Below are 16,362 nucleotides of genomic sequence, written 5' to 3'. Positions count from 1 at the left end.
GAATCACCAGTAAGTCGTTCTGCAGAAGTGACTCTTGTGCAGCTCCCCATTTTGGGGCAGCTTGACTTTTAGAAACACTGTTCCATTTGTCCAGCTATTAGTAGTTTATTGTCCAGTTGCAGGTTATTTCACATCTGCAATTCACTCTGTGCTGACTAAGCAATAACAAGCAGACATTCTGGTACAAATTTAACGTTATTTACATAAAAACTTGGTGAGGTTGACAAATGCAGCTATCACTTAATGCACAGAATTGAGCACTGCTGCACCTTATCAGTTACAGTATCTTATTTATTGCAGTAAAGCAACAATTGCACCATCAGAAATATTCAGCTGAGCATTGCACGTTAAACATCTAACCACATTAAAAATGTTATATTAACATCAGGTGGAACAAGTTGCATTAAACTGTTAGAGGCTGAAATTAGTATCATCTTTTCTCTGAAGCTGAATGACTCAAACATACCTTTCCACTAGAAGATGTAGTCTTCTTAGTGTCTGTTCTAGGGTCCTTTTTTTTGTTTTAAACACTGTATGGCATACTACAACAAGGTTCTCAGCAGGAAAAAAAACAAACTAACAGTAGTAAAATACTTCTTTATTTTTTTAATTCCTGGTTCAAGTCAAACATTGATGATTAACAAAAATGTCACTTAGTACTTATGAATAAGACAATGTATTTTCGGCGTGCAACCGTTTCCACTGTCTTTCTCCTCGGATGCAAACCAGCCTGTTGCCATTCTGGAGCCCAAGTCTCCATTCCCTGAAGGGAAGTCATGCCTGACTTCCAGCTTCGATAAACCCATTTCATGTGATGACTAATGCTTCTCATCTCTTCCACAGATTTAGTCATTTTGACTCCAGGTAACTTAAGTATAGTTTTAAATTTATGGTTAGTTAAACATCATTTGAATTAGAATGCAATAGAACAGTATTCACTCATGTCAAATGTCACAGGAATGCTGTTAATCATACACGTTCCTGTTGGCAGAAGTCATCCTGAATTTTTTCCTAGTAAATAATCTTTCATTTGCTAAAAGCACCTTTTGTTTCTAAAGGCGGTCCGGTAGCATAATCTCAGCTTTCTCCTGCATCGTTATCAGCCTGTCTTTCCCTACCTCCTTCAACATACTGGCAGGGGCTTTTGCTTCCCCAGTTCACCAGGACTGCCCCCAGACCATGCTGAGTTAATGCACATGCTATTTTCTCCATGCAAGTTTTAACTTGATGTGTGAGGGGTATTGTGGTTGTTAGTTTTTCTCTATTCCATTTCTGCCATTGATGCTTTGTGGGGTGGACAGTACAATCCCTCATAAGATTTCAGGGAAATGCTATTTGTTAGTGTTTTTCAAGAGAATCAACCTTGCTCTCTACCCCATCATGTAAGTGATAATGTAAACAGGGCAGCAGTGGACTAATCACTAATGACTTTTTCAAGTCAACCAGGTATCACAGTAGACGGTATCCCACAGAAAGTACTTGGGTTGCACATGGTCATACTGCTGCTACCACCAGTGAAACCTTTTCTCTGAAATAGGATGTGAACAGGCTTGAGCACACATTTATCTCAAAAGTCTACTGGACCACAAAATATAGTTTGCTAAACATAGAAACTTTGAATTTGCCTACAAAAACATGAAATAGAACCGAGTTACCAATGTGATCACAATTATCAGTATTTTCATGAGGCTTTAATCTGAGGGTAAAAAAAGTCTCCACATAAAAAAAGCTCAATGACTTATTGAGTTTACAAAGGGTCTATTTATCCTACAGGCTGCGTACATTTACCCAACCTAGTCACCATTTGAGCAAACAAGTACGCGGTCATGGCAGCACAAAACCTAGCAAAGGTTAACTATCCAAGTGTTGGTCGGGTTTCTCTAAAAGGGTTCATCACTAGTGCCAAGTGTCATGCTGCTATGATTACACCACTATCAGCTTAAAGCCAGTCTAGGTAGATATACACACCCTGCAGTCATAGCCCATCTCGATTCCCTTGGCAAAGCTTTTCAAGCCTTTAACACAATGTCTAATCTGAAACAATGCATCTATCAAACATGTCAGCATTCACACAGGCTTTCACCACTCCTTTTATTTCATCAGTCTGCCCTACCTCATTAAATGCTAAGCTAAACCTTCAACATAAAGGTATTTTAGACTGACAACAGAGGAGGTTCTGTCTACCTGCAACAAGACCACCAGCAGTGCCATCCCTTCCATCCCCCTTCTGCAGTATTTCAAAGCAAGTCCCACTAAATGGTCAGAGAGTTTAATTCTTCTTAACCAACGTAACATTAAGTTAATTGATTTTGAAAAAAAAATAGTTTTTGTATTTACGCAGGAATGCTTCTGCCAAGTTATTCTGTACTACCAGATCCTAACCACAAAATCCAGATTAGGATTAACTACTTCACCTTGCAATTACTCTTGACAGTGAGGTTTTCAGAGTACCTTGATTTGCAAGAAAAACAAAATTTAAATAAAGGTTATTGTTTGTTTTAGTAAACCATCCCAAATTTGCTTTTCTGATCAAATTTTTATTATTTGCAAATATTATTATTTATTTTTATTTCAAATTAACAGGCACTTAAGGAAAGATTCTGACATTCATCTCATTATACAGGAGACCACTTACACAATTTATCATTCCGAACCATACTGGTATAAAGATTTTCTTAAAATGTAAACAAAAGCTAAACCAAGACAACAATTTTCTATCAAGACAATTTAATTGCTGACTCATTCTCAAGAGGAGGAAAAAAAATCCCTTAAGATCCTTATAACATATTTATCAGTTTGCCTACAGATTTATTAATGGCTGTCATCTTTGCAAAAACAGTGAATAAAATGTGACTCAGCTCTCTGAAAAAAAAAACAAAAAACAAAAAAAAAAACAAAAAACAAAAAAACACCCTCTTGCACTGTTCTCTTTGATGAAGTAGTTTAATATATAAAACAAGACCGTTGCATTAATCTGAAAATTCCCCCAGATACCACTAGTCTAAAATCTTATGCTTTTTTACCATTTGTCGCAGAGCTTATGATCTAAGCACAGCTTTTATAGCATTAAAGCTACAGACTTCCCCAAATACTCTGCCTCCCAAATGCTGAGGAAAAAGGCAAATTAAAGACAATCTAACACTTAAAAATTCAAAGGATGGTGACAAAAGTAAATTATTCAATTAAATAGATAAGTACATAACTAGAGCAACAGTATATGAAAATGATATACAGAGAGAAGAAAAAAAGCTGTCACTATTTGGGAAAGCTATATGGGCAATGGCTTCTCTAGTTTACTGTCACTACCAGTATGAAGAAACTATCATTTAAAGCAAACCAGCATCTTTCTGGGCATTTTCAAAGCTTACACAATCAGTAATAGCATGTAAATTCATTCTCAGGCATGCAGCTGGCAGACAGCACTACTATATTTTCACATGTACCAGAAAAGCCTCGGAATTAACAATAATTCATACTTAACCCAAGAGTTACAAATGCAAACAAAGATCATAAAAGGGAGCTGACACCAGAGTTCTTCCCCTCTGTGGTTCCCTACCCCAACCCTACCTAATTTAGCCATCCAAATTGCTAGGCAGAGAATAAACTCAGAAGGAGAACAGGTGAAGAGTTACTTTCAAGTAATAATAATTTTAGAAGCATGAGTTATCAGCAATGCAGGTTGCAGGCATGGAAATACAGTGCCTTAGAATAACCACTTAAAGGATACAAACCCTAATAAATGGCCGGGAAAACACAGCTGTCAGATGTACTTATGGTGATACCATAGTGATAAATGCAGAATGACAACTAATAAAGGATGATTAACATCATTATTTGATAAGAAATAGGTTACAGTTCCTATCATTCAGGGTAAGATTTCTACAGCACTTTAATAGTTTCTCTGAAAACAACAGACAACTCCTCCCCCAAGTCTCTATAATCTGTTTCTTAACAGAAAACACTGCCATCATTCTATACATTTGTATTTTTGTCACCACTTGTCAACCTACTGAAATCCTGAACAGTTAAAAAGGAAAAAAAATCCTCCTCCAGGATGAAATTTTCACTTACATTGCACCATTAAAAGAAAAAAAAAAGAAGAAGAAAAGAAAAGAACGTTTAACATGCTTGGGATATAAGCAAAAGAGAACGTATGACGTCTATTCAGCCAGAGGCTGGGATCAGTTTAGGTACTAGTGGCCACCTGAAAGGGAAGCCGCCGCTGACCACGTACTCCTTTATCCCCACCACAAGAGCCTTTGAGGCTGCAGTGACAGAGAAGTGATCCAGCAAAAAGCTGAACAAAACCAACCAAACAAAAGATTAAAACATCAATTCGCAGTCACATCTGATCATGCTCATCACTCAGCTGAACACGCACCATAGCCTGCAAAAACACGACAACAAGGATGTTGCCTAGTTTAAGCTAACTGGGCTTAAATGAGCTTAAACTACCCTTGGACACAGGAGTTTTTCTAGCAACTCAGCTTCCAAAAGGGGCAACCCGTTTTCTCCTTTCCACCTAGTCCTTTTCTCCCACTCATATTACTACCATGTGGTCTCCACCCCTTCCTTTATGCAAGCTTTAATGTACATCAAGTCTTTTACTGAATCAATTAAACTCACTAACCCAGCAAGACACTAAAACAAAAAAGTGAGTACTTTATCCCTAGTCAAGCAAGTTGAGCTGGCTCAGGAAAGGGTCTAGTATGCAGAGGTGGCGCAACGGAAGTGGTGGGAACATGATTCTGGGAGCAGAAAGAGAGCAGGACCACCCCTTTCAGCAGCAACCTTCTACGCTGGTTTAGCACTAACATGAAACCACAACCTATGGGTACAATTTGATAATCAGTATAGACCTATCTAGTGCATGCTGCTTGCCAAAAGAAATAGCGTGGCCTTCCTGCTGCCTTGCACTCTCCCTTGTGGCAACACAGAAATTGATGCAGTCATGCAGCAAAATCTTTTTTTAGACTTCATATCTGTCATTGGTAAGTGAAAACCAGCCTTCCTCAAATCCTGATTTCCATTCAGACCCTCTAGAGGAAGCTTGCAAACATAAGCTATATCAGAAAGCAAATTCCAAAGCTCAGATTTCCTATCAGTGTTTGTATACACACATATACACACACACTTTTTGTACAAATGCCATCAAATTGGTGCTTCGAGTATAGACACAGTTACAAAACCTACAGGTGTAGGTAAAAACACACTGGAAACCACTTTTATTCCAGTAAAAGGTTAGACTCATTTATTTACTCTCATTTTAAAAGCAAATATGCTAGTACAAAACTCCAGTAAGACTAGACCATATAATGTGCCATCACCAATGCCTCCTGAGGTATCACCAGGAGAATGCTAGCCTCAGAGCCTCAAATGAATGTAAGCCTTGTAACACCAGGAGTTTTGCAAACATTTAGAGAACCAAATCATTTAGAGATTCAGTGTCTTAACCTCCAGTTCCATCTAAAAATTAAATAGAAGCTGTGAAGATCAGAGAGAAGATGTATCTTTTTAGAAGCACCAAGAAAATACAGAATCTGGAGTTTGGCTGATGGTAGCTTTCCTATTAATTTAGCACGTATCTGGATGAAGACATTTTAAGTGGACAACTAAAAAAAAAAGTCCCACTTGAAACCAAAAAAATAAGAACCTGAGATGTACGCGGTAGGCAGGCTCAAAAGCAGATGAGTATCTGCTCTGCTACTGAAAGTAAAGCACAACTAGATGTTACCTTTTAATGAAAACCTGTAGAAATCTTGCATTCAGAGCAAGTCAAAAAGAAAAAAAAAAACAGCAAGTAAACTAAGAATCAGTGTAGTTAGGGAGCAATACTGTTTGGAAAAGAAAAGAGAATGAATGTTTCATGGAGGAAGTTTGTACAGTCATGAGATTTTCTCTAGAGGAAGAAGAACGGAGGCATGGAGGAAACAGATATTGAGGGTGTGCTCGTTAGAGAGAAAGACTTTGTATAGAGGAGAACAAGCCAAAAGACGAGTGTCTGAAGTAGGGGCAAGGTACACAGGAGAGCCACAGACTGGAGGTTGTAAAAGGGCTGTGACAGGGACTGCAATATTTAAAGAAGGTGAGGTGATGGCTGGGAAGGAGGACTGAGGAAACTGGAAGATCAACTGAAGAGCAGTGGTTGTCCAAGGCAAGGTCAAATGACTGTCTGGCTGGAAATGAAAAATCTGTAACGAGAGGTCAAATAAGGCCATGTTTCTGAGGAATTAAACCAGTCATTTAACCCTGTGGAAACAGAAATTGCCTGGGGAGATGGAAACAGATGTGAAGGGCGATTTGAAAGTTTTTATTTTTCTCTTTGCTGAACACAGAGGAGTTAGGCTAGGCAAGAAGCAAGCACAGGATGGGGAAGGGAGGAAAAGAAGAGATACCACTAGTCAGCTGGCCGCTGACAAAAGTCATGGCTGAAAGCAGCAGACATGAATGAAAAAAAACAAACAAACAAACAAAAAAACCACTCATACATGGATGTTTATCAGTTTTTCTCAATGAATGACCTGAGCACATGATAACAGAAGAAGAAAGCAACTGTAGAGAGAGAGAGAAGCTTCAAGCCTCCCTTCTGATACTATGAATGCCTACGGAAGTTTCCTCTACTCTGACAGGTTAAATCAGAGATTTTTCAGTCCTTTCTTTCAAGAACCCCCTATGTCTCCTTTTTATAAAGGATCAAAGCCTTCTTTAAGGGGTTGTTTTTTCTAGAAGGTCCATGGTAAGTAGCACAGAAGTAGCTGCTAAACAGCAGGGGTCTAAAGATCATCCATAGTCTGGAACACTGCTGTTCTAATAAAAAAAAATAAAAAAAATAAAAAAAAGGATATATATCTTCATTTTACACTTACAAGTTACTAATCAGACTGGAGACATAATTATATTAACAGTTACGCAGCACCTCTGCATTCTTCAGGTACTACATGCACTACTAATAAGGTGACAGGACAATCCAGAATTTTTCTCAACCACCAGGTATATTTCAATAAAGTGATACAAAGCAATTCTCTCCTTTCTGGAAAATAAAGAAACATTAGCTAAGGGTGTACTATTCACTTGTTCCTCCTATGTCAATTTAAATAAAGATATCAAATGATTTATTTTTTTCCAGAGATAATTCACCATCATGCTTAACTGACTATACCATGACTAAAATTACACAATGCTTACACTATTTATAGAAGAACTTGCGGAGACTAGTACCATTAGCTCAGACACCACTAAAGTAGATACTGAAAACAACTCCGCAAGTAAAGATTGCAAATCACTCAGAAGCACTAGAACTTTGGAGTGAGAGATGTTCCTCTTAAATACACACACAATGGCATTTATAGTCAGTCTTTTGTTCCAACTTTGCTCTCAGAGACAGCTTACACAGTCTGCTTACTAAGTGCTGCTTATCAATACTACCAGTTCTTATCTTGGAAGACTTTGGCAAGAGTAAAGCCATAATCTCATACTTGTTGTGTTTTATCCACGTTTTTATAAAATGTTTTTTAAAAAAATCACTTAAACACAATACTAAAAACTTCAAATGTTAATAATATGTTTTAATAAAGTGTTTGGAGTGAAAACTCCAGGAAGTTTGCCATTCAGCCATCACAGGTTATGAAGCAGGCCTATGGGATTTGGTCTGCTCCCACTCTTGTGAGACATTGTTTGTTTTAGCTTTTTAAAAGTTTTTGAACAAAATTCATTTTTCAATTACTTCCAGGGGAGTATACACAAACTAGTCCCACAGTGGGAATCTACTCCACCCACTAAGGGACAAGGGAAGGTAACCACAGCATCTTGCAGCATCTGGACAGCAAGGAAAGAGAACCTTTACTAAGGCCATCTTCTCTGCGACAATGGTGAAGTAAAGGTGGCCAAGAAGTACTACAAATGGACGAAGAACTTATACTTTCTGATGTTTGACCTGCAAGAGAGAGTTGATCCATGTCCTAATGGATATTCATCATGCCTTCAGGCCAGCTGACAACTAATTATAAAGAACAGGGTCATGGCATTTTTCAGAATTAAGGGAGAGGCTTGGGACTTGGCTTCGGAAAGAAAACAAACACCCCGAATGCACATATTTCCACTCCTAAGCAAACTGATCTGCTGAGCTGATCAATTTTCCTTAGAAATTCTAAGGGGTAGAAATATGCATGCCCTAGGCGTCTATTTCTCTTTTGAAGCAAATTCCGAATTTGGCCACTGAACTGACACAGAAAAACATACAATTTTAAAAAAGTGTGTGAATATGTGTTTTTTTTTTTAATTAGGCATATATTTGTTTAGTAATATTAGCAACTATTAAATAACATAATAAACTAAATGTAAGCAAGATGAAAGTGAGGGGAAAAAAATGTTGGCACCTGGAAAGTACCAATAATTTTGAAATTACTCTCCGAGAGAAGAGTTAACGTTTGAGAATCACATCAGCAACATAACTAAGCTTCAGTGCTCAAATCAGTCCCCCTGTCAACCACACCTAGCCTTTTAGATGAGTAATAGCATTTTTAGATCCTTCAATTTCATTTTTTAAAGTGTTACATTTCCAATTATTTTTCTTAAAAGTATAAGTAGCTAAGGATCAGGTTTTTATTAACTGATCTTCCACGTGGCATTGCGCACACCTCCACTAACAAAATTCAGCCTCTGGGATATGGGAAAACTACAGCTGCAGCAACACTCAGCTCTTGTCAGGATCCAATGTTATTGCCACAGGGAAACAATGCAGTCGTGCTGCTACTGGTGGCACTAAAATCAATATGGTAACCTCCTCCAGTCTTCTATATACAGCTGAGCCATTCTTTTCACTGAGAACTGGCATAATCTCCAACCACATTAAAAAAAGAAAAAAAAAAGTAGCATTTGTAGCATTTTTGCCAGTCTAAGCACTGGAGTAAGAACAAGTTACTCCAGTACTGCACTCCTGTCTGGCAAATTTTTCCTATAATATTTGATAGACTGTGACATTAGAGTTCATCACAGAACAATCTCAACATATATACTACTTATCAGTCAGACGGTACGAACAGTTTAGGTTTACTAGTACAATAAAAGGAGTTCAAGTAATTTGCATATCACTGTAAATCTTTTTTTTTTTTTTTTTTTTTAAAACAGAATTACTGTTTTATGTAACACAGTTTCATCTTTGAAGTAGTTTCCAGACATCAGAGTGGCGTGGTCTTAAAGCGTGAACATTCTGATGGAGAAAAACTATGTCAAAATGTTTTGCTTCGTAGCCTCATTTTCAGAGAGAGCAAAAATCCAGATCTGAATTAAACCAAAGGGAGTTGAGAGCACACCGCCTTCAAAAATAAAAATACGCCCCCCGCCCCCGCAAGCATTACTGTTCCAGCCACGCAATCTCTACAACACAAGTATCAACTGAAACCTCCAAAAAGCCACCTTGACCAGAAACAATAAGCAGCACACACCTACTTGCACAGGTTGACATCATTAGCTAACAGTTAACAGTGCACTGCACAAAGCCGCACCAGCAGCCAAAGGACTCTGCACTTAGCCTTTCTGGGATTGTTATCATGCGGAAACTCTATTACCCTACACAAAAGATTCAGAGAGTTACTAACTTCTATATGAAGCCGAAGTACAAAAATGGGGCAGGACTTGACGTCCATTCTTCTCCATGTCTTTTTGCTATTTCTTCTCATCTTCTGGGGCCCATTTTCATTTCTGTATGGGCATTAGACTAGAACATGTATATTACTCTTTTTGTCCTATACATTTTATTTCTAATAGGACTTTTTCCAAAGCAAGTCTAAGAAACCTAACAGATATATGTTACACAAATAAAGAATGCACAAGGTACTTATAATGAATACTAGTAATTATAAAAAAGCCATGTGCTTTCCTTAGAGGAACATACTAATCCAGTGCTATTCTGTTATACATAGCCTTAAATCAGAGGTTACACTATTCCTTCAAGCAACAAATTCAATGTAGATAATTAAAAATGGTAAATAATTCCCTTCTTCAACATTTTTCTCCACATTAGGAAACAACAGGAAAGTTTTACAACACACTTTTTAGAAAGCTGCTTAAAAATAAAACCAATAGGGTCTTGAGAACAATAGTAGCGTAACCTAAGTGGATAAAAATAATAATAATGGTCCCACTACTGCCAAAGGCAAATGGGGGAGAGAAGCCATTTAGGAGCTCTAAATTCTTTAGTACAAGAGCACAGCAGCCCCTTTCAGATCTATCCAAGTTACAGCACGCTTTACAGAGTCCTCATCCTCCAGCAGCTAGAAAGCTTAAGACAGCAGTTTGTACTTCTATAAGGAGGACTCTATCATCCTGTCAAGTTACTAGATGTTACTTACACCTTTTTGTCAGTGTGGATTACTATTGCTTAGAAGAAAAGAAATGAGTCTATCCAACTTGTAATATCTAATGTACAACTACCTTTCTCAGGCGAGAAGCAAACCTTTGCACAGTTCCACTGCATGCCTGCAGTCAGATTCTCCGCAAAAGCCAAGAAAATTTGTTGCGGATAGTTCAGTACCTCTTGCAACAAAAGGCTAAAGAAGAACAATAACCAATGGTTATTCCCTAGAAAATACACCAAAGCAACCCACACCAACAGCAAGCTTTTGAGCACTACAGCATGTAAATTCACCTTCTTCTGAGTGCTTTCAAATAATAAACATGTAATCATTTACCTTAATGGGGGTCTAAAAAATCTAAGTACCATCTTCATTAAAAATTTTACCAGGTAGACTGAACACCCCCAGGATAAGCACTTTCTTGTTTAAGTGCACAAACCATACACATGTAATTCCCCAGATATGAATTATTAAGAAAATGTCACTGCCCTCTTCTAACAAAATACTTTCCCAGGAAAACTCTTCTGCTCTCTAATAAAGAGAGCTCCCTCGTGGTCTCGTGCCTGGGTAAACACCTGCTCTTCAAGTGCTGCACATCCTTCAATTATTTCTCCCTATTTCTGTATTATGATGAGCTTCAACTTGATTTTTTTAGTTGCTCTCCCCCACTCTTCCCCCTACATCCCATAAAATAAACATTCTCCTTTCAACCCTTATTTTGAACTAAACGTTACCTACGGGTTTCATGATGTGCAAACCCTTCTGTAACCTACTCCAAGCGGGTGGAGGGGAATACGTGTCTGCTCGCCTGTAGAGCCTCCCAAAACAGAAACAAATAACCCTTCCGTAACAAAACCCTTCGGGCAAAGCCTATCGCCCTCCCACACAGGTAAACGCCACCCCGAGGGAAGAGCTGTCATCTCCTTTGTCTCTCCCACCCGTGAAGCGTCCACGCGAGCATCAACGCCCCGGGGCCTCCCCGCGGGGCCCTGCGGCACCTGCCGCGGCCGCAGCGCCGACGCGGCCTGGTGCGGCCCAGCGAGGCCCCCCCGGAGCGACGCGGCGTCCTGCTGCCCGCGCCGCCCCGGCCCGGTGCCGCCCCGGCCCCGCCGCGGGGACGCTTCCACAGCGGCAGCCAGGCCGCGCTGCGGCCGCTCCGGGCCGCGCCCCCCCGCGCCGCTCCGCCGGGGGCTGCTGCCCCGCCGCCGCCCGGCCCGGCCCGGCCCGGCCCGGCCCGGCGCGGCCGCCTCCCCCCGCCCGGCGCGGCTCCGCAGGCGAGACCGCGGCGAGGCAGGCCGCGCCCGCCCGGCGCGGCGCGGCCGCCTCCCCATTACCGTCCGTCGGCGGGCTCGGCCCGGGCTGCGCCATGGCTCCGGCGGGCGGGCGGGCGGCGCCGCCGCGGCCTCCTCCGCCCGCAGCCGCGGCGTCGGAGCGGGAACCGCTACGCCAGGGGGCCCCGGCGGGAGACGGGAGCTGCCGGCCTGGGCCTCCGCCTCCTCCGCCTCATCCTGACAGCGGCCGGCGGCGGCGGCGGCAGCTGCAGGAGGAGGAGGCGGAGGAGGCGGAGCGCCGCGCAGGCGCCCGCGGGGAGAGCGCTGGGCCGGCGGGCGGCCCGCGAGGCGCGGGGCTCGGCGGCCGCGCGGGGCAGGCGGCGGCGCCCTGCCCGGCCTGCGCTCCCAGGCGAGCGCCGGCGGTGCCGCGGGCCGGGCCGCGCCGCCCTGCCCAGAGCCGGGCGTTTTTCCGTGTAAAATGAGATTTACAGATGAACCTGCCTGCGCCACGCAGGGGGGCGAGCAGTGGAAGGGATCCTTTCGGGGCTGGAAAATCAGAGGAAACTGTGGGAATGGGTGCCGAGGCAGCATCTCCTGTTAGGCCTTGCCTTGCTCATGGCTTGCAAACCCTAAAAAACTGTCGTTTTTAAACCAGCTCTCGCAAGACTTCACCCCTCCCCCTGACTGTTGCCACAACTGTTCAGGCCTTGCTGTCAAAATACATTTTGTATGAAATTTTTGCTCAGCTAACCAAATAAACACTTGAAAGGGAGGGAATGTCTTTCAGAATTATTCCATTACATTTTGCCCATTTTGGTCTGTCGAGGCAAATCTCAGTCTCCGCTGTTGTAAAAGGTGGGCTTAATTTCGAGACTTGTCCGCATTTCCGACTTGAGACAGGTAAGGCCTTCTTGCGGGTGCTCCCCAAACTGCGAGCGCTCACAGAATTGCTGCCCCTGTGACCCAGTGCTCAGAGGACTCTGTACCTATCGCTCGAGCATCCTTGTAAAATATAGTAACTCCAGCTTAGGCTCTTTTAAGAAGTAGCATGGTATTATAAGGATTCAGAACAATAAAATATTTAGTAAATCTAGTCCTAACTGTGGGAACTGAGCACTTGAAACCCTATCCTTGTGTGTTTCCAGAAGAGTACCCCAAATCAGTCATATTAACAGCTACTTGAGATTTAGAGTTCAGACTCTCATCTTGTTCATGTCAAGGGAAAACTTCCACTGATTTAAACTGGTCCAGGATCAAACCCTTATGCATCACCCCCTGCTGCAAACAGAATGTGAGATAATATTGGTATCTGTCTATCTACAAGCACTCATGAAGGAATGAATACCATATCCCTTCCATCACTTGAACTCACCAAAATATCGACTATTCAAATTGCAGCATTTTTAAATTTGTATCAAAATGCCTGAGCAGTGCTTACATATTAAATGCATTTTATGCAGTAGTTGGAAGAACAGAAAACACCACAAGAGGCTCATACTTTTTTTTTTTCTTCCTGTTCTTCCATGTAAAGCTGTACTAGCTTTATAGATATGGTTTTTTATTTCCTTTTTTTTCAGAAGGACAATTGGACTTGACGATTGTGTACATTTACACAGTGTCTATTCACAGTATCTTGGAGCTTGGAACAATTGAGTAACTTCCTCCATGCCTCCCAAAATGTCCCATTTAATTCTAATCATTTGCAGTTTTTATAGCCTGGAGGATCTCAAAGGATTTTCTAGCATGACTCGGCTAAAGCTTAAAAGAGGTAAGTGAAGTTTAATAGTAGCTTGCAGTCATGGAAACAGGTCTACTGCAGTGGCAGAACCAGGAGAAGAGTCCAAAAGTCCTGAATCTCAATCCCCATGCTCTAAGTGTTAAACAAATCCAGTATTAATGAAACAATGAGGCATAAGCCAGATCCAGAGAGCTGCAGATGAGCAGAGACTAAGCTGACACTTTCTTCAGAAATAACAAAGCTCCTGGAATTCCATACATTTTCCTCAAAACTATTTAGCCTAAAAGTCTGACACCAGTCTTGTCAGTACCAAAAGCAGCAGACAAAAGTTAATGGAAGATGCATCTTCCTTGAGAAACTGTGCTCCGTGTTAGTATTAGCTGGAGGAGTATTTGTCACCTTGCACTCTTCCCTGCCTGAAATTTAATCTCCCAGGCTTAGCAGAAAAGATAAGTTTGCAGCTTTTGTTTAAACAACAGTAACATCAAGTGATGAGCAGTAAGTGTGTACACTCCATGGCTGTTTGGAGACCAGAAATAAACTGAAAGGGACTGTGGTTATTTAGATGGGAAGAGAAGTAATTTACATAGCACATCTAGGAGAAAACGTGTATTTTCTTCTTGTCTGAGGAAGATAATAATAAAAAAACAAGTAGCACAAGAGCTAATTAAGTCTGTCTTTTAATGGATCTGTGTCTTGTGGTTGATGGACTTCAGTGCTTAGGAATGCTCAAGTTCCAAATTCATTTTTTTCTACTTTTTGAGCTTTTAGAAGGGTATACCCTCTTTGTGTGGTTTTGCTGATGTCTGATGTGTTCATTTTTCCCTTAGCTTGGGCACTTTAACCTTAGCTGGTGAACCTTTTTTCAGTAAACATAGAAGAATTTAACTATCACTACTTATATCTGTGTAACTAGTCACAGATCCTAGATCCACTTGAGTTACCCTCGCTATGTCCCAACTCTATGTTAGAAAAAGACCCAAGTACATACATTTTGCTTCCACTTGAAGCAATATACACAGCTATGGGGGAGGTTACTGTATGCTCCAGCAGGTCCCCTCACATGGATGATCAGAGAACCAGGACCCATGAAGTAAGTACATGATCACAAAGCTTTGTTTTCATAGGCAGTGAGGCCAGTAAAATGCAGAGCTAATTCTTTTGCTTTTGAATGGTACAAGTACTTTGTTCTGTATGGCAACAAACATGATTCTACAAAAAGCATAGCCTTTAAAAACATCAATTTAGATGGGCTTGCAAGGTCTACATCTGGGGTAAACTCTGTGGAAATAGGCTGATGTGTGGCAAATGAGAAACTGCCCTGTATTGCTGATGGAGAACAAAAACACCTTCTGAAATGTGTTATTTCCCATTTATAATGTTTTGCTGCCTAGTGGCCACAAACAAGCTTGATTCCATTGTGCCAGGTATTGTAGGAGTATGCAATGAATTACAGGCCCTGATCCACAGTTTAGTTCAATTCATCCAAGAAAGATGAATAACAAGGTAGATTTGGGAAGTTGCTTGTGGGTTGCCAAGATTAAACCCCATTGCACTCATACAGAAAGAAAATTGCAGAAATGAGGACCCTCTGCCTGACCACACAGAACTAATTTCAGGAGCAACAGCTTGTGTATCCCTAGTGACTCTACCTAAAGGTGTAAAACAGTGAGGATTTTGGTAACAGTCTCCTTCATTGGAGAGACATGATGAGACATTGTCTTTAGCTGTATGCCACAAGAAAGACCTGATATAACCTCATTGTGGAAAGTAAACAGGATCAGAAGAAATTAGAATTCTTAACTCCAGGTGAAGCCCAAGCGAACAGAGGTTACATACGTCTCTAAGAAGCGACTCAGCTGCTTACAATAGCAAGTCTTGGGTTCATTCAGAAGGCAAGTAATGGGCTTGTCCTGCTAGAAAAAGAGAAGGAAAGAGGGAAACCAGAGGTTATTGCTTGCACTTTATATATTTCCAGGTTTGCTAGAGTTCAGATCCTTTGCAGTATCTAACTATTTTTCTCCTTTTTTGTTTTTTTTTAAAGTGTTCAGTTTCCTAATTTTCAAGCATTTATTTTCCTTTTGTTAGATTGATGGCATTAAGTTATGTAGGTATGAGTGTTTGTAGGCTTTGGTCCTTTCTCTTTAATGTAAAGCTTTTGGAGATAATTTACATTCATCTTAAGTATTACCATAAAGAGGTAGGTTAAAATACCAAACCAGTCATGCTCTTTTCTTCAAAAGTTATTCTACAATGCAAGGAATTCAGTCTGGAACGATTGCATTATTTGCAATAGGAACTTCTTAGCAAACCTTAGAATAGTTTATATAGTTAAAATCCTTTTCAAGAGCAATTGAAAAATTATGTTATCCACTCTATTGTTTAAAGGATTCCATGTGGTACAGGTTTTTGAATATGTGGGAAGAAAATTAAGCCAAAAAAAGAAAATCTGGCAGGCAAAAATCTAAGTGCTTGCATTGGCTCTACATCTAGATATATACACATGAATGAGCTAATTTGAAAGATGTCTATATTAAGATTTGAAAGCTCTCTGAGGTCTCAAGAGGCGAGCTCATTGAATAATGTGATGTATCATGAAACTAAACAAATTTTCTTCCTACAGAATAACCAAGAAATCAGAAACTCATTATGTGTGCATAACAAAGGACATATTAAAGAGCATATTCTTTTGGGTAGCCTTGCTTACTGATACTTCATTAGAATTGTTGTTGTAGGGAGGCACAAAAACAATACTTTGTATGTACACAATCTTTCACTGGAAGGAAATATAGCCCATTCAGACTCACAACACCTGTGTAATGAAGTTTTCTGCCTTCGTCTACAGATATACAGAGAAAGATGCAAAGGGGTTCAGCAAAAACTTTGGCAAATCTTATGTAGTGGTTGAAACTGCTAGTGCCTTTTAGACAGCTCTGCCCTTCTGTTAGGGATAACTGTTGTAGCAAAGTAGAGAGAGTAGAGTGTAGGATTATGTTTAGCC

The 16,362-nt window shown here is 40.7% G+C and overlaps 1 protein-coding gene across 3 annotated transcripts in view; it reads right to left on the bottom strand.

Moving 5' to 3' along the window:
- The window catches only part of RABEP1 (rabaptin, RAB GTPase binding effector protein 1), a 44,571-nt gene extending 32,665 nt beyond the window's left edge, over window positions 1–11,906 (bottom strand). The window contains exon 1 of one of the 3 annotated variants that reach the window (XM_062592692.1): window positions 11,687–11,906. In XM_062592692.1, coding sequence (XP_062448676.1) covers window positions 11,687–11,720 — 34 coding nt within the window. In that variant the 5' untranslated portion in view covers window positions 11,721–11,906. Of the gene's footprint in view, window positions 1–10,431; window positions 10,508–11,350; window positions 11,368–11,686 lie in introns of those variants that run through there. The other 2 variants (XM_062592693.1, XM_062592691.1) reach the window with 2 other exon arrangements.
- Window positions 11,907–16,362: the final 4,456 nt, after the last annotated feature.

The sequence above is a fragment of the Rhea pennata genome, chromosome 20 (assembly GCF_028389875.1).
Source record: "Rhea pennata isolate bPtePen1 chromosome 20, bPtePen1.pri, whole genome shotgun sequence".
Taxonomy (NCBI): Eukaryota; Metazoa; Chordata; class Aves; order Rheiformes; family Rheidae; genus Rhea; species Rhea pennata.
The sequence above is the reverse complement of the archived record's forward strand: the minus strand, read 5'-3'. Positions and strand labels throughout refer to the sequence as shown.